The sequence below is a fragment of the Boleophthalmus pectinirostris genome, unplaced genomic scaffold (assembly GCF_026225935.1).
Source record: "Boleophthalmus pectinirostris isolate CB_2022bp ecotype Guang Dong unplaced genomic scaffold, ASM2622593v1 HiC_scaffold_6, whole genome shotgun sequence".
Lineage (NCBI taxonomy): Eukaryota > Metazoa > Chordata > Actinopteri > Gobiiformes > Gobiidae > Boleophthalmus > Boleophthalmus pectinirostris.
Genome location: NW_026571447.1, coordinates 9,109,718 through 9,133,945, shown reverse-complemented (window position 1 = coordinate 9,133,945; position 24,228 = coordinate 9,109,718). Strand labels below are relative to the sequence as shown.

Below are 24,228 nucleotides of genomic sequence, written 5' to 3'. Positions count from 1 at the left end.
ACTCCTCACTTCTTCTCCGTGCACGACCTTGCCTAACCAGTTTTCTGCGGGAAACACTGATTACTGTTTTTCATTGTTTAAAACTTGAGTAATACTAATTGTTCAGAGAGACACGATCACTCAGTCAGCAGTAAAATATCCTCATTAATGTTCAATATAATGGTCACAAATTTATTTTGTGATTTACGAATAATGTCTATTGACTTGGGTTGTGAAGGTTTATGACTTTTAAAATATGGGTCCCCAGAAAAAAAGTTTGGGAAACACTGATCTAAACCTTTTCCAACTTCATCATCTTTACAAACGAAGCTTCATCGTCTTTACAAACACAGATCGCAATACTGTTTAATAATAATAATTAAAAAAAATAAGCCAAAGTGAACTGAACATTTTATTTTACTAAAAAACAACCAATACATTGAGCTTCAAGAAAATGCCAAAAATCCAGACTGGTATACATTCTTCAAATGTATAGCTAAATATAAATGAGAAAGAGTCAAATTTTATACAAACAAACGTATTTTTGTAAATTTTAAACTATAAAGGCGATCTCATTGTAAAGTAGCGGGGCCTGGGGGTTTTGTCTTTGGTTTAAAAATGTGTTCATTTTGTAACAGACTCAGAACAGGAAGCACCATTGTCTCAGCATAACAGCTCTATACTCCCCTCTAGTGGTGAGGAGAGGGACAGCAGTAAAATGTTCATTACTCGTTAAAAATAAGCAAATACACGTTTTTGTTTTTTTACCATAGTAGAAAAAATTGCTAAAATATTATAATGTCTTTAAAAAATTGTTAGCGTTTTACCATGTTTGATCCACACAACAATATTTAGGTTAAAATTTACACACGTTTTTTTTTAGCTTTTTACAATAATAGAAAAAAAAAAAAAAAAAAACAAAAATGAATAAAATTTGATAACTGTGTTCTAAAATCTTAAATTTTCTATCTTATTTATGTGGTATATTTAGACAGGCGCTTATTTAAAATGTGAATGTAATGGAAGTACATACAATTTGGGCAGATTTTGAAACATATTTTAACTTTCTTTTTTTCTGTCTTTCTTTTTTTAGATACAAGAAATCATTTTGAGGCATTTGGTCATATACGTGTTCACAGATGGAATGTTCCGACCTCAATATAGGTACTCCCCTCTCTTTCTTTTTACCTCCTCTCGCTTTTCTCCTCTTCCTCCTCCCACCTCCCTCTCTACTCTCATCTTGCTCTCATCTTCATCCTCTCACCCTCTGCTCTGTCTTTCTCCTTCTCCTACTCCTTCCCTCTTCCTCCTCTCCCTTTACCTCTCCTCCTCTCCTCTTCCTCTCTTTCTAGCCGTTCAGTTTCTCTCCCTCTTCCGTCCTCACTGCGGTCAGCTGGTTGTCGTGGTGGGGCTCTTCTCCTGGCATCTGAAAAAGAAAAAGAAAACCATCTCAGTATATCATTTAGTATATATTTAGCAGTATTTGAGAGAGTATTGCAAATGTGTACTCAACTAAAAGTACAGTTACATGGCCAGTAATGTACTCAATTACACTGCTGCCTAAATTATACTTAAGTAAAAGCAGAAGTACACATGAAAAATACTACTCAATACAGTTTTCAATTGACACTACAAGTATAGTTTTAAAAATCTACCAAAACTAAAAATATTTTACTGTATTTTCATTTTTGAGTTATTTTCTGTTACATTTAAAACACAGATTTTGCCTAACTTCCTTTTCTTTTAGTTAATTATGGTTTTCATATTAATATAATGAGTATATTTACAATTAAATATATGTTATAGGTATGTACAAACACTTCAACACATCATGATTTTTTTTATTTACTACAGAATACATAGTTATTTTTGTAGAATTTGAATTGTGCATCTATTTCCAATCCAGTCCAGTCTTTCTTAATTTAAAAACAAAAAAACAAAATGCAAATCCCACAAATCCCACTGAGGAAACATAACTGACGTCAAAATGTCTGACATCATTTTGTTGAAGACTGCTCCAACAGAACTGGACAAATGATTAAAAATGTCTGTGCGCCACCTGCTGGACATGTGCTGGATCGGTAGAGTGACTGCATTATCAGTGCAAGTACGCCCTCTGGTGGTTCACACAAAGAATTGCTATATATAATTTTATGGAATAGACAGCTTGAAGTGTTTATTGTGTAAGAAAAACGTTAATATGTCTTCCAAAATATTAAGATATATATATATATATATATATATATATATATATATTTTAAAAAAAAGATAAACAACTGTAATTATGATTTAAGTTTTTATTAATCTCAAAATGATTAGAGCTGTTATATTATGATGATAAATAAGTTATGATATAAAGGGAAATACTGGAATTTTTTTGTGATTTGTGTGCAAGATTTGTGTCTTGGCTTAAAGGTGCACTGTCTAACTTTTCTGGAGAGGTTCTACAACTTGTTTGTCTCCATGGAGATGTTAATGCTTCGGTTTAAATTGTCCACAGTATGGCATTAAAGTAATCTGTCATCGTTCAACTACGGGTGTTATTTATTACTCAAATATAACATGAATTTGAAAACAGGTGAAGGACCATTCACCGAACAAGATACACAGTGCAGCTTTAAACCTCAAATGAATCCCTTTTAATTGTGTTAATTTCAAATACATTTTTTATGCCAAGTGACCATAAAAGAGAGAAAGCACATACCTCCCAGTAGATGCTATCCTCGTAGCAAATGGCATCAGATGGAGCTCCATAGATTGGCAACTTCAAAATGAAACCTGTTCAAATAAAATATACAGGACATATAATGAGAGAATAGTTTAAACATATTAAAATATATAATAATTAGGGGTGAGATGAGACCCAGTTTCTATAAAATGAGATGAGAAACGAAATGGGAAATGGGTTAATGAGAACAAGACAAGATGAAATTTTAACATTTTAACGTCAACATTTGTGATTTACTTCATGATGTCATTGTAGCCTCATTTTTTGGTACAACACCTTCCCAAGAAATCTGACTTGCCAGCACTTAACTTTTTTTTGTCCAATCCAAATGTCAAAACAGTCTCACCAGATAATTTTACTCATGTTTGCACGATCTTGTAGCAATTTTGTCTCTCGAGATCTTGTTGTACGAGATCTTGTCCCATCCCTAATAATAATAATAACATTAAACGTACCGACGATGAGTCCTCCGAGCAGAGCGATGCCCAGGGTCACAGCGAGGGAGATGGCCTGTCTCACTCCCTGAACCGAGGCTGTGAAGTCTCCATTAGCGATCTGTGGAAACACGTCCTCCATTCTGCACACACGCACGCACGCACACACGCACACACACACACACACACACACACACACACACACACACACACACACACACACACACACACACACACACATACACATTGGAGTTATGATTTATGTTTACTGTATAAAGGGACATTGCACAACTTTTCTGCTGGAGGGAGTCTACTGTATCTAGCATTTATTAATTATGGGTGTTTCTACTGCTCAAAAATACAATAATTCTCTCAGTGAACAGGGTTGCCTCTCCACATATCTGAATTGTGATGTAGTTTATACTTGTCTCCCTTGAGATAGATGGGTTTAATCTCTACTGTGGAACATTCCAGGCAAAACAATAATATCTTCATGACAACAAGAAGCAGGTGATGGACTCTCAACAAGAAAAGTTAGACAATGCACCAGGACTACAACAGGTCTAAAGCAGAAAAAATGTGGCTGTTTGCTGTGGGTGTTCCAGTCAGTGGGAGCAGGTAGAGGGTGCTCTTGTAAAAAGCATCAAAACTTTTAACACAACAGAATCCAGGCACTCCAAAGAAGTAAAAACCTTGTGTGATTTTTACTTCTTAGGAGTGCCTGGATTCCGTTGTGTTAAAAGGTCTAAAGCAGGTCTAAAATGCTGAAGACTTTGTTTGGTTTGGTCTAAAGTCCGAATTTTTGATGGTGTGAATCTGAAGTTGGTGTGAAGTTGGTGTAAGTCTGAATGAAGCCTTATTCATATCTCAAATTTAATTCAGTTTAATTCAAACCAAGACAAAGCTATGTGTTCACTGAAACATCACCCAGTATAAACATGGTCTAAAATATGTCTTAACTAGACAAAAACAGAGTACCAAACTAAAACTACATTAGAACTAGGGGTGTGCAAAAATATCTAAATAACGATATATCGTTTTGTTTAATGTGATGATACAGTATCAATATCGTGGGCTGCTGTATCGATATATCGCCAAGAGTTTGTTTTTGGTCTATTTCACTAAATTATTTAGTTACAGCACTACAGTTTTGTTGCTTGTCTAGTAGAAGGAAACTCATTTATGCAACACGTTTGACATTTTCACTGTTTTAATGATTAAAATTAATATGTTTATATGAACTTTGCACAGGTCGTGGTTTAACAAAGACTTTTAGGATCACAGCCATGATTTAGCCTTTATTTTTCACTGAACTGTATCGAATCGATTTGAAATATATCGTGTCGAATATATCGAGATATGTATTGTATCGTGGCCTGTGTATCAAGGTATGTATCGTATCGGCAACTTTTTAATGATACCCAGCCCTGATCTATGTTATAATGTTGTTTCCTCATCACAAACAGACCAGGAGTTGTGTTTTGTTTCATTCACATATGTTTAACACACAAACCCTGCATATTTACGCTGTGTTCTTCACTCAGACAGAAAACAAATGACACTGATGTCATGTGGTAATACAGGAAGAGCTCCACTGTGTTTTTAAACTCCATACACCTTCACTAGAATCATGTGAATCATTTCAGCTCTGGAACTGCTGATTTCTACTGAACTAAAGGTAAAAATTAGCTGAATACTGGGCTGATAACTTAAAAACTACGACTCTATGACATCACAGAGTGGAACAGAGCATTTTGAGCTTTTGGAGATATAGACTAACTAACTAAAGTGTTACTTAAATATGTGTGAATGAAACAAAACACAACTCCAGGTCTGTTTTTGACGTGATAACAGCATTAACACATGACTTAAAGCTCACAAGAGTCAATGTTGTGTAATACAGGACCTTTAGACTATAGCAGGGGTCTCCAACCTGTAGTTCGGGAGCTACTGGTAGCTCTCCACCGCTTTCCAAGTAGCTTGCCAAGGGATTTCTGAATTACATGTATTGTGCTGAATAAGTAAAATTTGATTGATTAAAAGCCTATTACCATTGTACATGTATAATTTTGATGTCTAATTTTGTACACTAATAAATAAATAAAGGTTTATGTTTTATATACATCTAACTGTACCTCATCTAAGGCTCGCCATGATTCTTATATATGCTCAGTTGGACATCCCAGGACTATAGGGATTCTACCATGTCACATGAACATAACCTATTCAAACCTATGCTTCAAAGTGACATTGGCTCAGTTTTGTTTTACTGTTGGTCAGTGAATGCACCATCCCTCAGTAAATATTCCCAGTACTGAGCTCCACTGACTTTACCAATGATGTGTGTCCCTGATGTCCTCAAATGGAGTCTACATGTCTGACCACAAACTGTTTACACCCACATGCTCAAGGTAAACTCACCAGATCTGCCACTCAAGTCTGTTATTGTATCACTACTGGAATTAAGAATGTTACGAATAAACGCTTTTATATTCTTACTTGTTTTCAGGTGGAAGTTTTATTTGTAATTTTCTTGTAAGGTTCACTTTAAATGGGACTAACAATTTAATAAATGTTCTTTTTAGGGTAGTATCTTGACTTATCTCCTTCTCAGCTATCACCAAATACATATACATTGGCTGGGTGACTGAACTTTAAATGTATGTATGTAAAAAAAAAAAAAATAAAATAAAATAATAATAATAATAATATGTAAATATGTATAAAAATATGTAAAAAATTAAGTTAAGTTTTTAAGTAAAAAAACCCAAAAAACTCCAAAGTTACCTTTATAAACACTTTTCACAAATCTCAGAAGCCATAGTCTTGCTGTGGCGGTAAAGCTAACAACTACTGGCATGCGAATGTGCACTTCCTGATTATCACACAGTAAAATGCTTGATAATTAGAAAGCACACTGAAGACTTATTTTGACCTCAAGAGCTGCTTATACAATACTAGTAGCGGTATATCTGTACTGGGGCAAGACAACCTTTGCTCAAATACATGGGAAAAATCTTGCCTGACCAGCCAGTCTCTTCTACATTCTGTTTGAATCCAGAAGTGACTGGAACCGGACCACAGAGCTCTCAAATACAAAAGATATTTCCTTCCAAAAATTCAGATTCAGAACAAAAAACACCTAACTTCTTTTACTTGAGAGAAGTATAGAAGAAGAAGAAGAATTTTGGTGCTTTGATTGTTGTTACTGTTAAAACCTGAGCTGTTTCTTAGTCCTTTATGTTGTTTTTCCCTCCCCTTTTTTACACATTTGTTTCTGACGCAAACTAAGCATGCGTCTCTTTGGTTGGTTAATCAATCACTCCCTCTGAAATCAGGGAGACAGAATACAGCTCCAGATCCACTCGTCTTTGTAAAGTTTTGTCAAAGCATGTGGTTGTGGCTGGTCAGGTGAGGAAAAAATCCGGTGCAGGGCCTTTAAATACAGCTGTAATGTGATTCCTGTACATCTCTACAGTCACTCTGTTAAACGTACACAACTATAGTGCTGGGATTAGGCCCAGAGGAGGATCCTGTCTTCCCTCAGAACAGACAGTCTTTCTCTGATAGCAATCGCTGCTCTGACACCCTTACCCCTCTCCGTAGACGTCGTCGGTTGCCACGGCAGCAGTGACCGCCCCCACGATGGCTCCCAGCACTCCGGGCATGCCGTGGAGGTTATGGACCCCGCACGTGTCCTGGATCTTCAGCTTCGACTCCAGGATGGGCTACACAACGCACACACAAGACATGACGATTGTAAGTGGCCCCGAACCAGAAAGTTACATAGTGCACCTTTAAAATCACATATAAAAACCACAAAGAGGCTAAAAGTGGTGTTTAAACTCACAGAGAGGTACTTGAATCCGAGCACAGAGATGATTCCAGCGAGGAAGCCCACGATCATGGAGCCGACCGGAGTGAGCATCATCTCCCCTGCTGTGCCCGCCGCCACGCCACCTGCCAGCGCCGCGTTCTGGATGTGCACCTGGAACACAACAACAACAAATATTTTACACTTATTCACTCTTTTATGGTTACCTATGGACATTTTAGAAGCTCCACTGTGTAACATCTCAGCCAATAAAGAGACTAAAAGAAGTATTTTTTGTGCAAATAGCTCAAAAACTCATGTTTGTGTAATACCTCAGATGTCCAAGGGAAAATTTTATTCTGTCTTCACTTCACAACAAAAAACTTCTTTTGCTCGAAAAACTTGTATTCTTATCATACGTGGGCTTGCCTCTCTACAGAATTGACTTGGAAATGTGGATTGTTTATTGGCTGAAAGATTACATGGTGGTGCTTTAACTTCTGGTTGAGTTATACTATTTTGAATAGTTGGGGTTAGTTAAACTTACTTTTTACTGTGTAGTTTCTTATTTGCAAAACTTATACTGAGATAATTTGGACTTTTATCCTAAACACTGAAATTAATCCATGTATCATTTGTTCATTAGTTTTTCAAAATGAAACCAAAAATAAAAAAACGAAAAAAAAACCACCAAAAAACTATTTTCTTCATTATTTGTCTCCAAAACCAAAATGAAAAAACAGATAATGATACATTTTTTCAATTTTTGATTTTGTGTTAAAATGAATATTGGAAAAAACTGATAACGGCTATTTCCTGTTTCCGTGACTCAAACTGCGATGCCGGACTTTTGCACCACATACGGACTGAACCAGGACTAAACCAGGACTTAAATAGGACTAAACCAGGTCTAAACCAGGACTGAACCAAGGCTGAACCAGTACTGAGTGTCAAAATGGGCCTGGAGGTGCGCCCACATAGACCATTGGGTGATCAGGACTGAGACCGGGACCAGACTGGGACTGAGACCGGTTTCGTCCTGGTTTAATCCTGGTTTAGTCCTTGGTTTAGTCCTTGGTTTAGTCCTAGTTTAGACCTGGTTCAGTCCTGGTTTAGACCTGGTTTAGACCTGTTTTAGTCCTGTTTTAGTCCTGGTTCAATCCTGGGATCAGTCTGTATGCGATGCAAAAGTCCGGCACTGCAGAAACAGGAAACAGCCATGATCCGTTTTTTCCATCATTCATTTAAACACTCAATCAAAAACTGAAAAAAACAGATAATGATTCATTTTTCAGTTTTTGGTTTTGGGGACAAATACTGAAGAAAATTGTTGTTTCTTTGTTTTCTTATTTTTGGTTTTATTTTGAAAAAGAAATGAATGAATGATACACGGATTGAAATGTCTTTTATTTAATGTTTTATGTTTATAATTATAGTTCTTAATTATGGAAATAGGAAATAAACATAGAAGATAAAAAGTATGTATATAAAAAGCATTTTCACCAAAGTACTAATATCTTCACTACCACTCGTATATTCTAAAAGCAGAAAGTAATATTTCCAAGTACCACTACTGTTACCTGTAAGCTTTTTAGTCCATGCAGACCACCAGAGCTACCACTACTACATGCTCAGACTTGCCTTAGCTCTTCAGTATAGATAGACACGAGCTACTGGCCCGATCCTGTCTGCAGATAAGATCCCAGTACACGCTATGTGCACACCGACTCCATAAATATTATTCTGTTTTTAAAATGAAAAAGATACGATTATGTGATTTCCTACACTGGAGTAGTACAGGCATGAGTTCAAAAGTGCAGTGTTCTGAGTGACAGTGAGGGGTGTGTCTGCTTGATGACAGATGAGACGTCATAAAACTATTCACCTCGGGCAGTATGCAAAAACTTTTACTCCAAATGATTGACAAGTACGCATTAAAAGCATTGTTTACATCATCTCCTAGGGAAATACTGATAAATGATTTAAGTGGAGCCAAAATTTAGTTCTGATCATAACACAGATAGAAAACAGTAAATCAAAAAGACATAAGTAGAAAGATGGGTAGAGAAGTAGTAGTTCTACTGAAGTAATCGTGATGTTACTTCAAAATTATATTAAGCAGAACTCCAAGAAATTACTCAAGTGTTTGATAAAACTACTACTACCATAATATCAGTGTTGGGGAGTAACAGATTACATGTACTAGTGTTACGTAATCAGAGTAAAAATTATAAGTAACTGTATCCGGTTACAGTTACTGTTTCAATGAGTGGTAATTGGACTACAGTTACCTTGTTAAAATAAACGGATTACACTGAGATATTTTCCTGTTTTCACATTTTGGGCTATATCCCATTTTTCAATATATATTTTTTTATTTCGGTAATTCCACTCATTGCCGGAAACCTAAAGGTTGGTGGCGTCGGTCACACAGTAGATGAGGTCGAGGAGCCAGTAGAACAGAGCCAGCAGTGCACGAGCAACAACGCATTTGTGTCTTGGAAATTCAGACGTCACTTTGTATTTAAAAAAGAGAGGGACGGGCGTGTGGTGGGTGGGGTATGCGGGGGTACGCCGACCACCCACTTCTCCCGACGTGAGATATAAAAAAATAACAAATATAAAAACGCCTAAAACTTAAATGTCAAACTGGAGCGAATGGCACTGGTGAAAACAACCTGCATAGGCTCTTGATATCTGCAGTACTGTCCAATACAGTAGTGACCTGAGACATGAGGGGACACGCACACAAACACCCACAAACACCCATCTTCATCATCATCATCAACCTAAGACGTCTCCTTCTGTACTGCGTGGACACCGCTGTCGTCCCATGCGATGTGTGTTGACCGTGTTTTCTCGTGTGACAATATCAAGTAATCCAAAGTATTCAGATTACGATACTCACCTTAATGTAACTTAAAGCTTTCCGTTACAATCTACATTTTGGGTTATGTAATCTGTAATCTGTAGGGGAATACATTTTACAAGTAACCTTCCCAACACTGTACTATATTATTATAATGTTGTTACCTCATCAAAAACAGACCTTGACTTGTGTTTTGTTTCAATCATTTATTAATAGTCTGTTTATATCTCCAAAGCTCAAAATGCTCTGTTCCACCTTGTGATGTCATGAAGTGGTAGATGCCAAGTTAACAGCTACAGTACCTTTTACATTTTGTTTAGTAGAGATTGACAAATTCAGGGCTGAAATGATACAAATGATTCTAGTGAAGGTGTATAGAGTTTAGAAACACAGTGGAGAAACAACATGACATCACAAGGTGGAACAGACTGTTTTCATCGTAAATATGCAGGGTTTGTGTGTTAAAACATGTGTGAATGAAATGAAACACAACTCCTGGTCTGTCTGTGATGAGGAAACAACATTATAACAGATCAGAAAATAGCGTCATATGGGCCCTTTAAACTCTTAATATTACATTATTTGCGTGTGTGTGTTTGTACCATGTCCAGTTTTCCGTCGTGAGCGGTCAGAGAGGACAGAGCGTAGCTGGACAGAGTACACGCCGCCAGGGAGTAGTAGGTGTTGAGAGCCGTGCGGTGCTGGTCGTCTCCGTGGGCCGTGATGGCAGAGTTGAAGCTGGGCCAGAACATCCACAGGTAGATGGTTCCTACACACACACACACACACGCACACACAAATGTCAAACTTCAGCTCATTAAAGGTGCACTGTGTAACTTTTCTGGTGGAGGGTCTGTCACCTGCTTGTTTCTATGGATATGTGATTGCTCTGCCTGGAATGTTCTACCGTCCCACAGCTCTACCTTACATTTATTCAGTTACAGGTGGTTTTACAGGTTACAGCGGGGTCGCCTCTCCACAGATCTGACCTGTAACTCGGTCTGATTTGGTCTCCATGAAGATAGAAAGGTTTAATACTGTGAAACATTCCAGACAAATCAATAACATCTCCATGGAGAAAAGCAATTGACAGACTGTCCACCAGAAAAGTTACACAGTGCACCTTTAAGGACTTTAAATGGACATGGACACTTTTTGGACATCTTGACAGAACTGGACTTGACTGACTGTTAATGTTTGTATTGTCCAGTTGTGTACTTTTGTTTGTTGTTATTTCAATGTTTAGTAATGAGCAGAATACTGTAAATATCTGACCGATCATAGCGAAGAGGTCGGAGTGGTAGACAGAGCAGTTCTTGTGTTTGCTTTTCTCCAGGTTTGGTCTGTACAGCACTCGGGTCACCACCAGGCCAAAGTACGCTCCGAATGTGTGGATGGTCATGGAGCCACCTGCATCCTTGGCCTGACAGAGAAGTATAGAGTAAAGAGTGAGAACAGACTGTATGTAATAATCATAATAAAGAGATCTGTGAGCTTTACCCCCAAAGCAGTGAGCAGGACGAACTCATTGACGGCGAAGAGAGTGACCTCAAACAATGCCATGACGAGGAGCTGCACTGGGCTGGTCTTCCCCAGGACCGCCCCAAAGGAGATGAGCACAGAGCCAGTGCAGAAGTCTGCGTTGATCATACTGGGACAAGACAGGAGGCATCATGTAAAAAATGTAGGCCATAATGAAAGCAGAGCTAGTCTATCACCTAGAGCTCAGTTTTAATGTACGGTTGGAAACCTTTGGAACCAGACTAGTGTGCATTCATGTTTTCTAGATATTACAATATTATAAAAGCAAATTTACCAGAATCACGTGGTTTAAAATTGAAAACTGTTGAATAACCAATGTGTCAATTCAAATTCATGAATATAAAATAAACAAACTTAATATAAATGTTTGACCGTCTGACCTTGCAGCATTAGAATTCTTCCGCTAGAAGGTAGGCGGGTACATTTTTTCATTTAACCTGCTATTTGGTTGTGACATATATAACTGGTATATTAAGCTTTTCCCAAATCCTGTAGGAATAAGGGCAATAACGTCTTTCCCCTTGATAATTCACCAAACATTCTCTTTGTTCCGGCTTTAAAACCTCAATCTTGGGAACTGTTGCCAACACAGAATGTATGGCTCTTCGCTGATTGGCTAGTGTCTGAACTTGCACTTCTGGGATTTTTGCAAACCGTCTAGTGTATTCCGTTTCCTGATCTAGTCGCTGGAGAGAAATGAAATTGAGCGGAGGCACTAGGTGGCTCCACAGCCTGGCTAGTTTTGGGCCAACATTGGCAGGCAATTTGTCTTACTACCACTTTATAGACCAAAATGGGATATCGGATATCTTGGAACTGATATCGGACCTACTAAAATTGGCAATATCAGCACAGCTATCCGATACCATGCATTCCTAGCTTTTCAGTGAACTCCACTTAGTGCTGGCTGGCATTCCCAGTAAAGATAGGGCTGATCTTGCTCAAAATTAGACAGGATTAGAACCACTAGGACAGCTCACAGGAAATATTGTGATTTTCACTTTAAAAAGAAACTTTATAAAACTATAGAAAACAGTGTGCAGTACCTCTCGACTCCGATATGGATCTTTCCTCCGTGCATGCCATGGAAGAATCCCTGCATGAGCGTGGCCCACTGCAGAGAGAAGGCGGCGATCAGGAAGTTAAAACCCACACTGCTGAAGCCGTAACGCTGCAGGAACGTCATGAGGAACCCGAAGCCAATGAAGATCATCACGTGCACGTCCTGGAAACCTGCACACACGAGACATTCACTTATACAAACAGGAATGGAAATAAAATCATAACTGCAAAAATAAGGTTTTGGGGTAGAGTAGGAGTAAGTTTAAGAAATACCTCAAAGTATTTTTACTGCTACTGTTACTATGACCTCCAAGTAAAACACACCAAATGACCTCACCACTTGACCAGCAGACAATTCAAAGACACATTTCTATCATTTAAAATATTTACTTTACTCTTACATACACATATTTACAGTTATGCCTTATTTGACACCAGTCTCTTGCTAATTTGATATTTTTTACTTTTTGTTATTGTAATATAATGTGATGTGTGAGCTACTCTGTCCAAGTAATTTCTCTTGTGGATTAATAAAGTTTGTTTAAGTCGAAGTATAATTTGAAATCATATCTTCCTAGACTTGTGCTTATATAGTGTGTGTTATTATAAAATTATAGAGTGTTTGGCCAGACCAGATCACTAAAAACGATAAATACTGTAGTACCAACTCTGCTGTACTATAAAACGCAAAGTCTTAACTCATTCATCACTGCCATATAAACATGTATAGGAGAAGGCATTTGAATGTAATCTGATTCAAAAGATTTCACTCAATGCGGATTAGTCTGTTTTCACTGATCTGGTAAATCTGTTTGGTTTGCACCTTAATCCATGTAGCTGTAAACAATCATGACATGAACTTTAGAGATAATATCAGTCAAGTTTACAGTGATACTTAAGCTGGAATGAAACAATGTTCACGGTCATTTGATAAAAGTTATAGAAAATACATCGCATTTTTGATACAGTTCTTATTGTTTTATCCTCATTTTCAATTATGTAAAAGAAAAAAGTTATTCATGGATGATGAGAAATGTACAAAACTGTAATAAAAGAAAATTAAACAGAAAAAAAGAAAAAGAAAAAAAGTCTTCTGATATTTATTTTATGGGGAAAAAAATAATAATTAGAGCCATTTACATTTTTTTTTCTCTCTCCAGACTGAACTCTGATCCAAACCATGTGCTCCTGACAGATGACTGCCACGCCTCTCCATTAAAAGTATCAAAGCTGAACACTAGTGTTTAGAAATGATTAGATCTTGATATGATTACATGTCAATTAATTGCGCAGCCCTAATTATCGTGTTTACTTCTCTTTATTTATTCGGTGCTGTACTGCGGTCTCGGTCCAGCCCACAGATGGAATTTCTCCAACATTCAGGACAGAACATGTCACTTTCTCTAATGCCTTAATTAAGTAGTAACTAATCCTGGCAGATTGCTTCGAGGAACTGTACGCAAGGGTTTGATTTTAAATTTCATAAACATGACTTAACGGTGTCCTCAGATATGTAAACATGTTCAAATACTCACTTCTAATGTCGATGTACTAAATGACAAAAATACGAGATGTTATTGCCAAGTTGTTTAGAACACGGTGATCCAATCAAAAAACAGAATGAGCCTCAAGTGAGTCTTTCATTTGGGTTGCCAGTTTCTATGGTGAAATCCATTTGGTTTAAAACTAAAAGGCCTCTCCCTGATCTGAATTCTGAATATGTAAAACCCAGCAACATGAATCAGTGCAGTGAGCAGTGAATTCTGGAAGTTCTGAGCCTTCACATGAGAAATACTGAGAAAAACTTGTATGTGTAGCCTAATTTATCTGCAAATTATGGCATTAACAAGACAATCATCCATTCTGGCAACTCAGGTTCAGTTGTGATTGTAATAACTTTTTAAAAATCACTAAGATCACAGGCTTTGTAAAGTTCTTTTAACCCTTAGACGTTAAACTGCAAAGTAAAGAAACAAAAAATTTCACAGCTCCAGCAGGACATGTCGTGCGACGGTCACGCGATGTTATCAGCAGACACATGCAGACACACACAGTCTTATCTCTTATAGACACTTGGATGTGTAGAGAACAGTCCTTATATACGAGCAGGTGTTTGAGCCACACACACAGTACAGGTATGCATCAGGATGTGCATGTGTAAATACCACAGCATCTCGTGACAGTTAGAGCAGGTTAAACATTATCGGCTCTATTAAACATAATGGGCCTTAGACTCACTTTAACCTTGCAGTCACACTTAAAATGATGGACTTGTTTTATGGGGTGTGGAAAATGTTGATTTAGTGCATTTTGTAGTGCATTATCATACATTATTTGAGATTGGAATTTAATAGCTTTTTGGTTTTTTTTACTTAAAACTTTTGACTGATAAAGTTTGACTAGTGGAGCATCTGTCCAAAGCTTTTCTTCAAAGACATATCATTGTTTTGTCTGGAATGTTTCACAGTATGGCATTAAACCTTTCTATCTTCATGGAGACCAAACCAGACCAGGTTAGGGGTCAGATCTGTGGAGAGGGAACCCTGCTCACAGTCAGAGTACCTGATTTCTAGGGATTTTGCAGCTATAAATCCACCTGTAATTGAATAAATGTAAAGTAGAGCAGTTTAATATCACACTGTGGAACATTCCAGGCAGAGCCATGACATATCCATAGAAACAAGCATGGATGATGAAACCCCAACCAAAAAGTTACATAGTGCACCTTTAAAGTGTCTGTGCCAGATTTTTTTGTGTGTAGTTGAGCAAAATTTGTTTTATTCCAGCACAGATATGTTGTAGAAGCAGTGTGTAAGGTAGAAATGAGACTGCTATGTGCTGTCTACATCTAAGTACATAGCATTTTAACCTCAGATAATCAGGAAGTGCACTGTTGGCATGCTAGGTGTTTGCATTACCATGACTGCAAAACTCCACTCTGGCCTCTGAAAGTCATGAAAAGCACTTATAAACTCATCACTGCGAATAATTAGGATGCTCAGAATGCATAAGGTAAGTGAGGAATAACTTTGGTCTATTACACACTGTTGTAAAATGAACTCGATCTGTTTTGAAGACAGCCAACATCAGATACAGCGTGCAGAAGACGTGATTGGTTCAGACTTACACACCCACTTCTGCATAAAAATGATGATCAGATAAGAAGACAAAATGATTACTTAATTGCACGATTATGTCAAAGTATTTCCTTCACATGATGTATTCTGCTGACAGCTTTAATCGGCTGCTGTGGAGATATATATCAATGTGAATTCACTTAAATCTAAATATTTATTTCAATTTTTCATTTAATTTTGGTTAAAGGTGCATTGCGTGACTGTTCTGGTGGAGGGTCTGTTAAATACTTTTCTCCATGGAGATGTTTATTGCTTTGCTTTGTTGGAATGTTTCACAGTTTGGTATTAAACCTTTCTATGTTTTGAGCTATAAAGCCCCCTGTAATTAGATAAATGTGAGGTAGAGCTGTTTAATGTTTAAACGTTTCGGACAGAGCAATGACTATGATATCCATAGAAACAAGCAGGTGATGGACCCTCCACCAGAAAAGTTACACAATGCACCTTTAAGTGTATTTCTTTGAGAGTTATGACATAACATTTTCTTAATTCAGGGGTTGTTGTGAAAGTTGAAATTGTGGGTTAAGTTAAAAATCAGATGCCCTTCCAAACAAAACCTTTTAAACAGACATGAGGTTTATACATGTCATGATAAAATACGACTATAACAAAATCTAGGTCTGCAAATTATACTTTTAAAAATAATTAATTGTAACCTTCCAGATCTAATTTTATGTTGTGTTATTATCTTTACTTTGTTTAAACCCCTTATTTAAACACTGTCTTACTGTTCTATTGCCAAAATGCAAGTCTTGCGGTGAACCTAACAAATGAATTTCTTTGAATTTGAGTGTTTGTGAGGGAACAGGTTTGTCCACATTCTGAAAAGCGCCTGCATGCTGCCCTCTGGATACAATGGTACTGCAAAGTCACAGAGATGTGTAATGAAATTTTTCACAATCTTGGACATGTTCAGACCAAATTTGGATCAGCAGAGGGTTTTGGTGAGATTAAAGTAGCATTAAAGGTGCTTTGTGTAACATGTCTGCTTGTTGTCTCCATGGAGATGTTTATGCGTTTCCTAGAAAGTTCCAGAGTATGGCATTAAAGGCGAATTGTGTAACTTTTCTGGTGGAGGGTCAGTCAAGTGTTTTACTCTATAGAGATATTGCTTCATCTGAAATGTTTCACAGTATGGTGTTAAACCTTTCTATCTTCATGGAGACCAAACCAGACCAAGTTACAGGTCAGATCTGTGGAGAGGCGACGCCGCTCACAGCCAGAATGCATGTTTTTCTAGGTATTCTTTTGCTATAGAACCACTTATAATTATAATAAATGGGAAGTAGGGCTGTTTATTGTCATACTATGGAACATTCCAGGCAGAGTACTGACATATCCATAGAAATAACCCACAACAAAAAAGTTACATAGTGCACCTTGAAGCTTTTGTATCACCATGGAGACAAGCACCACAAACCAAGTTAAATTTGTTGTTTTGTTAAGGAATTTAACCACTCAGTAATACAAGATTGAACTATTTAATGCCAAACATTCTAGGCAAAGCAATAACATCCCCATGACAACAAGCAGACGGCCAATCCTTCACAAGAAAAGTCACACAGTGGGCTTTTAATTTGCATTTTAAAATTTGAATGAGCGATGTATTATAGTCAGGTTTATTTGGGACACTGTGACCTGGTTGTCTTGTCCCTTCTGATAAAAGCCTGTTTTAAAAAGCAGGGGCCATGTTTTCCATACAAAGTGAACAGAGCGTTTCCCCAGATTGTTCCAGGGTGGAGGGGGTTCACACGAAAGTTATGTAATCTAATGAGAGCAGGATCACATTGGGGCATTTATAATAGGAAGGGGTATGCTAATTGTGTGCTGTGCCATGTAACCTTTAAAGGGCCCATATTACGTTGTTTACTGATCTGTTATAATGTTGTTTCCTCATCACAAACAGACCTGTGGGTGTGTTCTGTTTCCTTCACGTGTGTTTATCAGACACGCCCTGAACGCTCTGTTCCACGTTGAGATGTGTTACAACACAAGACGTGCTCCACTCTGTTTTTAACAACATACAGCCTCACTCATTTCATCATTCATCATCTGGATAATTTCAGCCGTTAAACATCCAATCTCTGAGCCAAACTGAACCGAAGGTAAAAGGCCGCTGTTGACTTGAAAACAACCGCTTCATGACATCACAAGTTGGGACAGAACATTTTGAGCTTTGGAGTAAACAGACTAATAATAAAGGATTAATCATGTGTGAATGAAACAAACATAACAACAACATTCTAATATGGCTTATCTCACAAGAATCATCTTTGCAAAATATATGACTTTTAAACTTAACATGCATTATTCATTTATGGAGAGATTAATACATTCAATGCCATACTGTGGAAAAATCCAAACAAGCAATATCATCTCAGTTTCTTGGTTTCTGTATCGTTCAGTTTTAAGATGTCCAATATTTAGTATCAGAGGTTGCAGAGACGTCATTCACTGTTTTACATGCAAAACTAGTCCAAATAATACACTGTGTTTTATTTTTTATTCTACAAACGTCAACAGCTTTGCTTAGTGAGCCGAATCCTACCTAATGTAGCAGAAACTTGTAAACACCACCACTGTTTCTACTGTATTTTTATATAGCGTTCACAGTTGTCCTGGTTGGGGCCTGGTTCGAACCTTGAGTAGGGATGTAACAATATCCAAATCTCAGGGTATGATATTTTCACGATTTACATCTCAAGGTACGATATTTATTGCAATATTTTGTGGAGGCTAACAAAACTGTGAATATGCTACTTTTTCTTCTTAAAATGCCTTGACAAGACTTAATCCGAAGAACTAAGATTTAAAAGTGCTTAGAACTGCTATTTCTTCATGCCAAAACGGAGCAAAGGATCATGGTCGATATAGTTCCCTCTGTTTTTTTAGCTATTGCTGCACCATAACAATGAATTCAAGCAAAAAAACTTGTGATTCGATATGTTGTGATGGTCCACGATATTACTGAGAGACTTTTGATGATACAATATGACGATATTTTGGTTATTGTTACACTCCTACTGTTGAGACCAGATGCTGACTGTGTTTGGTCCTGTTCTAGTCCTGGTTTAGTTCTGATCTAGTCCAGGTCTGATTCAAAATTTTGTCTCAGTTTAGTCCCAGTTTTTATGTGCAAACTGTGAACACACCCTAAAAGTGCACGCTGCTTGGTTTGGTTTGACCTCTGACCTCATGTTGTTGGAGAAAGATAATTGAGTATTTCCCATCTTGCAGTGGAACAATCTCAAATACATTTTTATACAACATACTACAACAATCAAACAACGCTAAACAAGCAGACAGCGGATTGTGCAGTAGAATTGTTGACACTGGGATAATAATAGCTGTCTCTATTACAGTTAATTACTACTCTGTACTGAAGTCATTAAACTAAACTTTTTCCTAAACTACCTTAAAAACATGCATTCTAAAAGAGACTTGCTTGTCACCATGGAGATATTGTCCATGAAGACAAGCAGGGGTCTCCACTAGGTCACAGGTCACAGGTCAGATCTGTGGAGAGGCAACCCCGCTCACCTGTTTGTCAAAACAACCTATAACTGAATACATCAAAACAAAACAATAACATCTCCTATTAGACTCCTATTAATTATGTTATTAGTACACCTGAATAAGTCTATTTGTTCATTGTGGATGTCTTCAATCATACACTATAAAGGCTGTGATTAATGTGCTTTTATATATGTGTTACTCAGTTTACTAGAGTATACTTCACTATAGTTAATTGTATTTATTAAGTTCCTCCACTTATTGACACTTGTTGACAGCAGCTGGCAGAGCACTCACTGGGGTAGCGGTAGTAGAAATCATTGTGTCCGTTGCTGGATCCGTTGTGCAGATGCTCGTGCCACTCTTTAGCGTCTGTCTCGTGGTCATACTGCACCAGGGTCCCAAACAGGATCATCAGGATGATCTCCAGGATGAGGCAGGTGGAGGGCAGCTTCAGCCGCATGTTGGTGGTTGCGTCCGTCATGGTGCAGTCTGGGTAAAGGGCAGATTGTAAAGATCCTGGGGTAAAACTCACAGAGCACTGCAACAGAGAGCTGAGTGTGGTGAGAGGACACAGACAGGAGCAGTGACAGGAGCAGCATGCACTCTCACTGAGGAGGTTTTGTTCTGCAGGACAGGACACTCCCATCAGACCTGCCCCCTCCAGGAAGACCAAAGACAGGCAAGAGGAGGAACCAGGTGTGGAATGCACACTTGTCTATGCAATTAAAGTTGTATGACCTTTGAACTCACAGAACTTTAGTATCATTTACTACATTATGGTGGTTGGATGCTCTTGTTGCTACCTGCTTGACACACTCAGTAGTTTTTGGTTTAAATTTCTGTTTTTAAACCAAAAATCATGGGATTTTAACCAACTAAGAAGTGTAGCTTGTGGAGTTCAAACTAGAGCTTTGCACTCCCGCAGGCCTTCCACGGGACCTCACACAAAACAGTGCAGCATATTTTGAAAGCTAATTGCGAGTGTGGGCGGGAGCAGGACTGCACAATACGGGTAGGATGATAAACTGCAGTCCTGCACACTAAATATGACTGTAAAGTAGGGATTGGCATTCGATGAATTTTTCTTAATCGATCGTCGGAAGATTTAACGATCGATTATCGATTAATCATTAACGTTTTTATATTAAAATGATCATCATTATTATTACTATCTGCACTACTAATCTGCATAAATAAATTCAACTTTACGACATATAAACCGTAACGACTCTAGAGCCACATCAATCCGTTTCAATTCCGTTCAGTTTTGCGCAACTCTCACAGAAACGAAACTAAAAACCACATCGCTAATTTGCATAAACTCAGCGAAGATAAAACTACAGCTCTTGTGTTGCTGATGCGGTCAATTTCTGTCGGATTAAAAGACATGACTCGGTGGAATACAGGTTAGTGTGACCATATTTGCGTTTGTCAAAATCAGGACACCGTACGGGGGGTGGGAGGTGGGGACTCGTCATCGACATTGAGCGACTCTCACCTGGCAAAACTTTTTCCCACTGGACACAGAAACATATGTGCTGCTTTGTACACTGTGCACATGGACTCACACTTGTCCCGAACGCAACGGAAAGCGTGGAATTTCTTGTACAAGTCATCGTTAAATACGCATTTGTGCAGACTGACCGAATGTTTGTGTTTGCTCGCTCCTTCTGAGTGCAGAGAGACACATGTACGGACCCCTGTTTGGTCAGGCTACGCACAGCAACCTGCATTCGGTTTGTCGATTAAAATTAACGTAATTGATGAAATTCTTAATGATCAATTATCGATTAATCGATTAATCATGCCCATCCCTAGTGTAAAGTAAAATATACAAATGATTAATGCTTGCCTATCAAAACTCATTTGTGCTGGAAATTTTATTTGGTATTAATAAAAATATTTTAAGCAGCCTAAATTTGTGGACATCGTCTAATCTCGTGCACATTTTTTGGACAATTCCTTTCCCTTCTCCGTGTTTGATAGAGCTTATGAAAGCGAGATTTACGGGCGGGAGAGGGACAAAATATCACAGATGCAGGCGGGAGCCGGAATGAAAATTACAATTCTTCAAGGAGCTAGCTAGGGAGCTAGCTATGGACCTGTGAAATGCTACAGGTTTTACACCAAATGTGACAGAAGACCTTCCAAAGGAAATACTTTGATGGAAAGCCCAAACTCTTCATCAGTTGAAATAACAGAGCTGCTGTTGACCTAGTTCCCTCTAGAGACTGGCTGTACTGCTACAGGACACACAGGAGGGACTCTGTTGTCCTGGGGACTTTTACTCTCCTCAAACTGCCCTGAGGCAAAATCTGCTGACAGCTGACCAGACCTTGTTTTTAGTATCCCATTGCATGTAAGTGAAATGTTATTAGCTGTGTTATTTGCTGTGTACATGGTGCATGTGTTTGAACTTGTGACTGTTTGAACAGAAAAAATATAAATACCGTGGTGGTGACGGGTGTTAGCTTGTTTTTCTCCTGAAACTGAGTGTTAGCTTAAAGCATTTGGGCTCCTCTGCTCCAGTCTCTTTAGAGAGTCAACAGTCACACAAGGACATGTGCTGAAAGAAATAAACAGTAAACATCTGAGGAAAGGTTAAGAAGGTTAAATAATAATATATATTTTGCTTCATAGGGTGGTTGTAATTCTTACCTGGTATCGTGTTTCTCTGTGTCCATCTTTAGTGTTGGAAAGAATACTTAGAAAAATGATTTAGTCACATAATATTGAATACCTGCATGGTCCAACCAGACTACTGTAGTATTCTGAATACTTAAAATACTTTCAAATTGCATTACATTATAGTGTACAAACATGACAGAGAATTTAAAACATCACTATTTGTAATGAGTTTATGTATCACCAAATAGAGAAATAAAAATTACACACACGCTACAGAGTTATGTTTTCTATTTTTCATGCTAAAATGATACAATCCTCAATACATATCTCGATACAGTGAGCTTTCAATTTGATACAGTTCATGACAATATATTTCAAATCTATTCGATACGGTTCAATAAGAAATAAAGGCTAAATCGTGGCTGTGATACTAAAAGTCTTTGTTAAACCACTTCTTGTGCAAAGTTCATATGAAACACAAACATTTTAATCATCAAAACAGTGAAAATGTCAAATGTGTCGCATAAACGAGTTTCCTTCCATGAAACAAGCAACAAAACTGTAGCGCTGCAACAACATAATTTAGAAAAATATACAAAAAAATACTCTTGGTGATATATTGATACAGCAGCTCACGGTTTCGATACTGTGTCATCACATTAAACGATACGCTATATCGATATTTTTGCACACCCCTACTAATTACTGTGCAGTATGAAGCCTAAACTACATGAAATACCAGAAAGTCACCTTAATTATGCAATTTTATTAGTTTTACAAATGTATACAGACTTCTTATGTAAGAGCCAAACAGCATTCTATAAACTAAGAATGTATTAGCCAAACATAGAACTTATAGATACTTCATAATTTATAATTATATATATGTATTTCACCAGTCTCTTGTTATATTTTTTGCTATCATTTATATTTTTTTACTCTTTTTTATTATATTGTATTTTGATGTGTGAGCTACTGTGTCCAAATCATTTCCTTTGTGGATCAATAACGTTTGTCTAAGTCTAATATTTATACTTCTACTTTATACTTCTACACTACTCTGAGACGTCATATTGGCAAAGTGCAGAACTGAAAAGAAATACGTGTAAAATAGTAACACCGTCCTTAGATGCCCTTAGTGTTATCTTGGTTTTAGTTTAGGCCCATTTCCAACAATAGTACGATGCTTTCCAACAGTGTGCTCATTTATTTCTGGGGAAGAGATCCGCCTGCAGCCGAAAAGGGGAGGATATGGGGCATGTTTGGTTTCCAACTATTGTAGCAGTCTTTCTAAAATAACTTTGTTTTCAACTGTTAACTTAACCTCGTGACTTAGAAATTAACCTAAGCTGCTTATTATTCAGTGTCTACAATACAGTGGAAGACTTTTTCATTTTGTTTACACAATTGTCTTTATTCGTGGGTTTCAAGATATGGCAACCGTCCTTGGTCATAGCAATTAAGCAATCCAAATCAAAATATTATGTGTTTTGAATAGGGAAGGGTCCTCACAAAGTCCTCTAAATCAGGAAGGAGTTGTTTGTATGAAACCTGCTGTGACTGCCGTCCAAACATTTCTTTACAATGTTACAATTCGTAATCGACTCCTATCTGGTTTTCTCCTCTTTCCCTGTTTTATTTCATTGTCTGGAATATTTCCCATTGTGCTTGTGTCTGCTATAATCTGTGACACCCGTGGATCATTAAGTTATCATTTGCAAAGTTTTAACTGCAATATTCATCTAAAATAACTTGAAAGAAATGGATAGCTACAGATCACGCTAGGGAGCAGCAGGTTTTATTTCCATTTGTACCAAAATGACTATGCAACGCTGCCAAAAGAAATAAAATAAATACAATAAAAGTAGCAGAGAGCAATGGGCACGTGCCGATGTTTATTTACCGTATTTTTTGGACTATAAGTCACACTTTTTTCATGTTTTGGGTAGTCCTGCGACTTATACTCCAGTGCAACTTATGTATTAAAAATTTCACACTGATTGCTGTGAGGTGTGTTCCAGTATCTGCTATTACTATTACTCCTGTATCACAGTCACTTCACTCTACTGCGCATGTCTCCTGCAGAAAGGGCCTTTGTCCTGCTGCAAGTAGTGAAATATGCAGCCAAAAATGATATTCGAGCAGCAGAAAGAAAGTTTGGAGTGAGCGAGAAACTTGTGAGGGACTGAGGAAAGGCGGGAATGGAAAACACAGCTTCAGGGAAACCGGGAGGGTGCGCCATGTAACTTCCTGGAAGTCATTGGATGGATTGACAAAGCCTGGACTTCAGTGACACCCCAAACCATGCTGTCGGGATTCAGAAAGGCCCAAATAATTCTAACTGGAACTGATGCTGAGTTTGACGACAGCTACACAGAAAAGGAAGCGGCGCTCCGTTTACCTCCGAAGGTCGCCGAGTTGCACAGATGTGACATCGAGGATGAAGAATTTAATTGATTTAGTGAGATGGAGATTAGTTTAGAGTGAGATGGAGAGTTTGGTAAACTTGTTCTGTTCTG

The 24,228-nt window shown here is 37.8% G+C and overlaps 1 protein-coding gene across 1 annotated transcript; it reads right to left on the bottom strand.

Moving 5' to 3' along the window:
* Window positions 1–378: 378 nt before the first annotated feature.
* Window positions 379–19,675, bottom strand: rhbg (Rh family B glycoprotein). The gene is made up of 10 exons (XM_020936460.2): window positions 19,376–19,675; window positions 12,413–12,599; window positions 11,325–11,475; window positions 11,100–11,247; window positions 10,427–10,593; window positions 6,992–7,129; window positions 6,736–6,869; window positions 3,163–3,284; window positions 2,684–2,757; window positions 379–1,405 (listed from the first exon to the last, which is right to left on the bottom strand). Exons 1-10 carry the CDS (start codon window positions 19,560–19,562, stop codon window positions 1,328–1,330), a joined length of 1,386 nt encoding a protein of 461 aa, XP_020792119.1. The 5' UTR covers window positions 19,563–19,675; the 3' UTR covers window positions 379–1,327.
* Window positions 19,676–24,228: the final 4,553 nt, after the last annotated feature.

Excerpts from the sequence above, each read along its gene's own strand:
- rhbg (XM_020936460.2), bottom strand. The coding sequence starts at position 19,562 with ATGACGGACGCAACCACCAACATGCGGCTGAAGCTGCCCTCCACCTGC. Across the intron at positions 10,594-11,099 it reads CGACCTCTTCGCTATGATCG|GAACCATCTACCTGTGGATG; the intron begins GTCAGATATTTA and ends GTGTGTGTGTAG. Across the intron at positions 6,870-6,991 it reads TCGGATTCAAGTACCTCTCT|CCCATCCTGGAGTCGAAGCT; the intron begins GTGAGTTTAAAC and ends TGCGTTGTGTAG.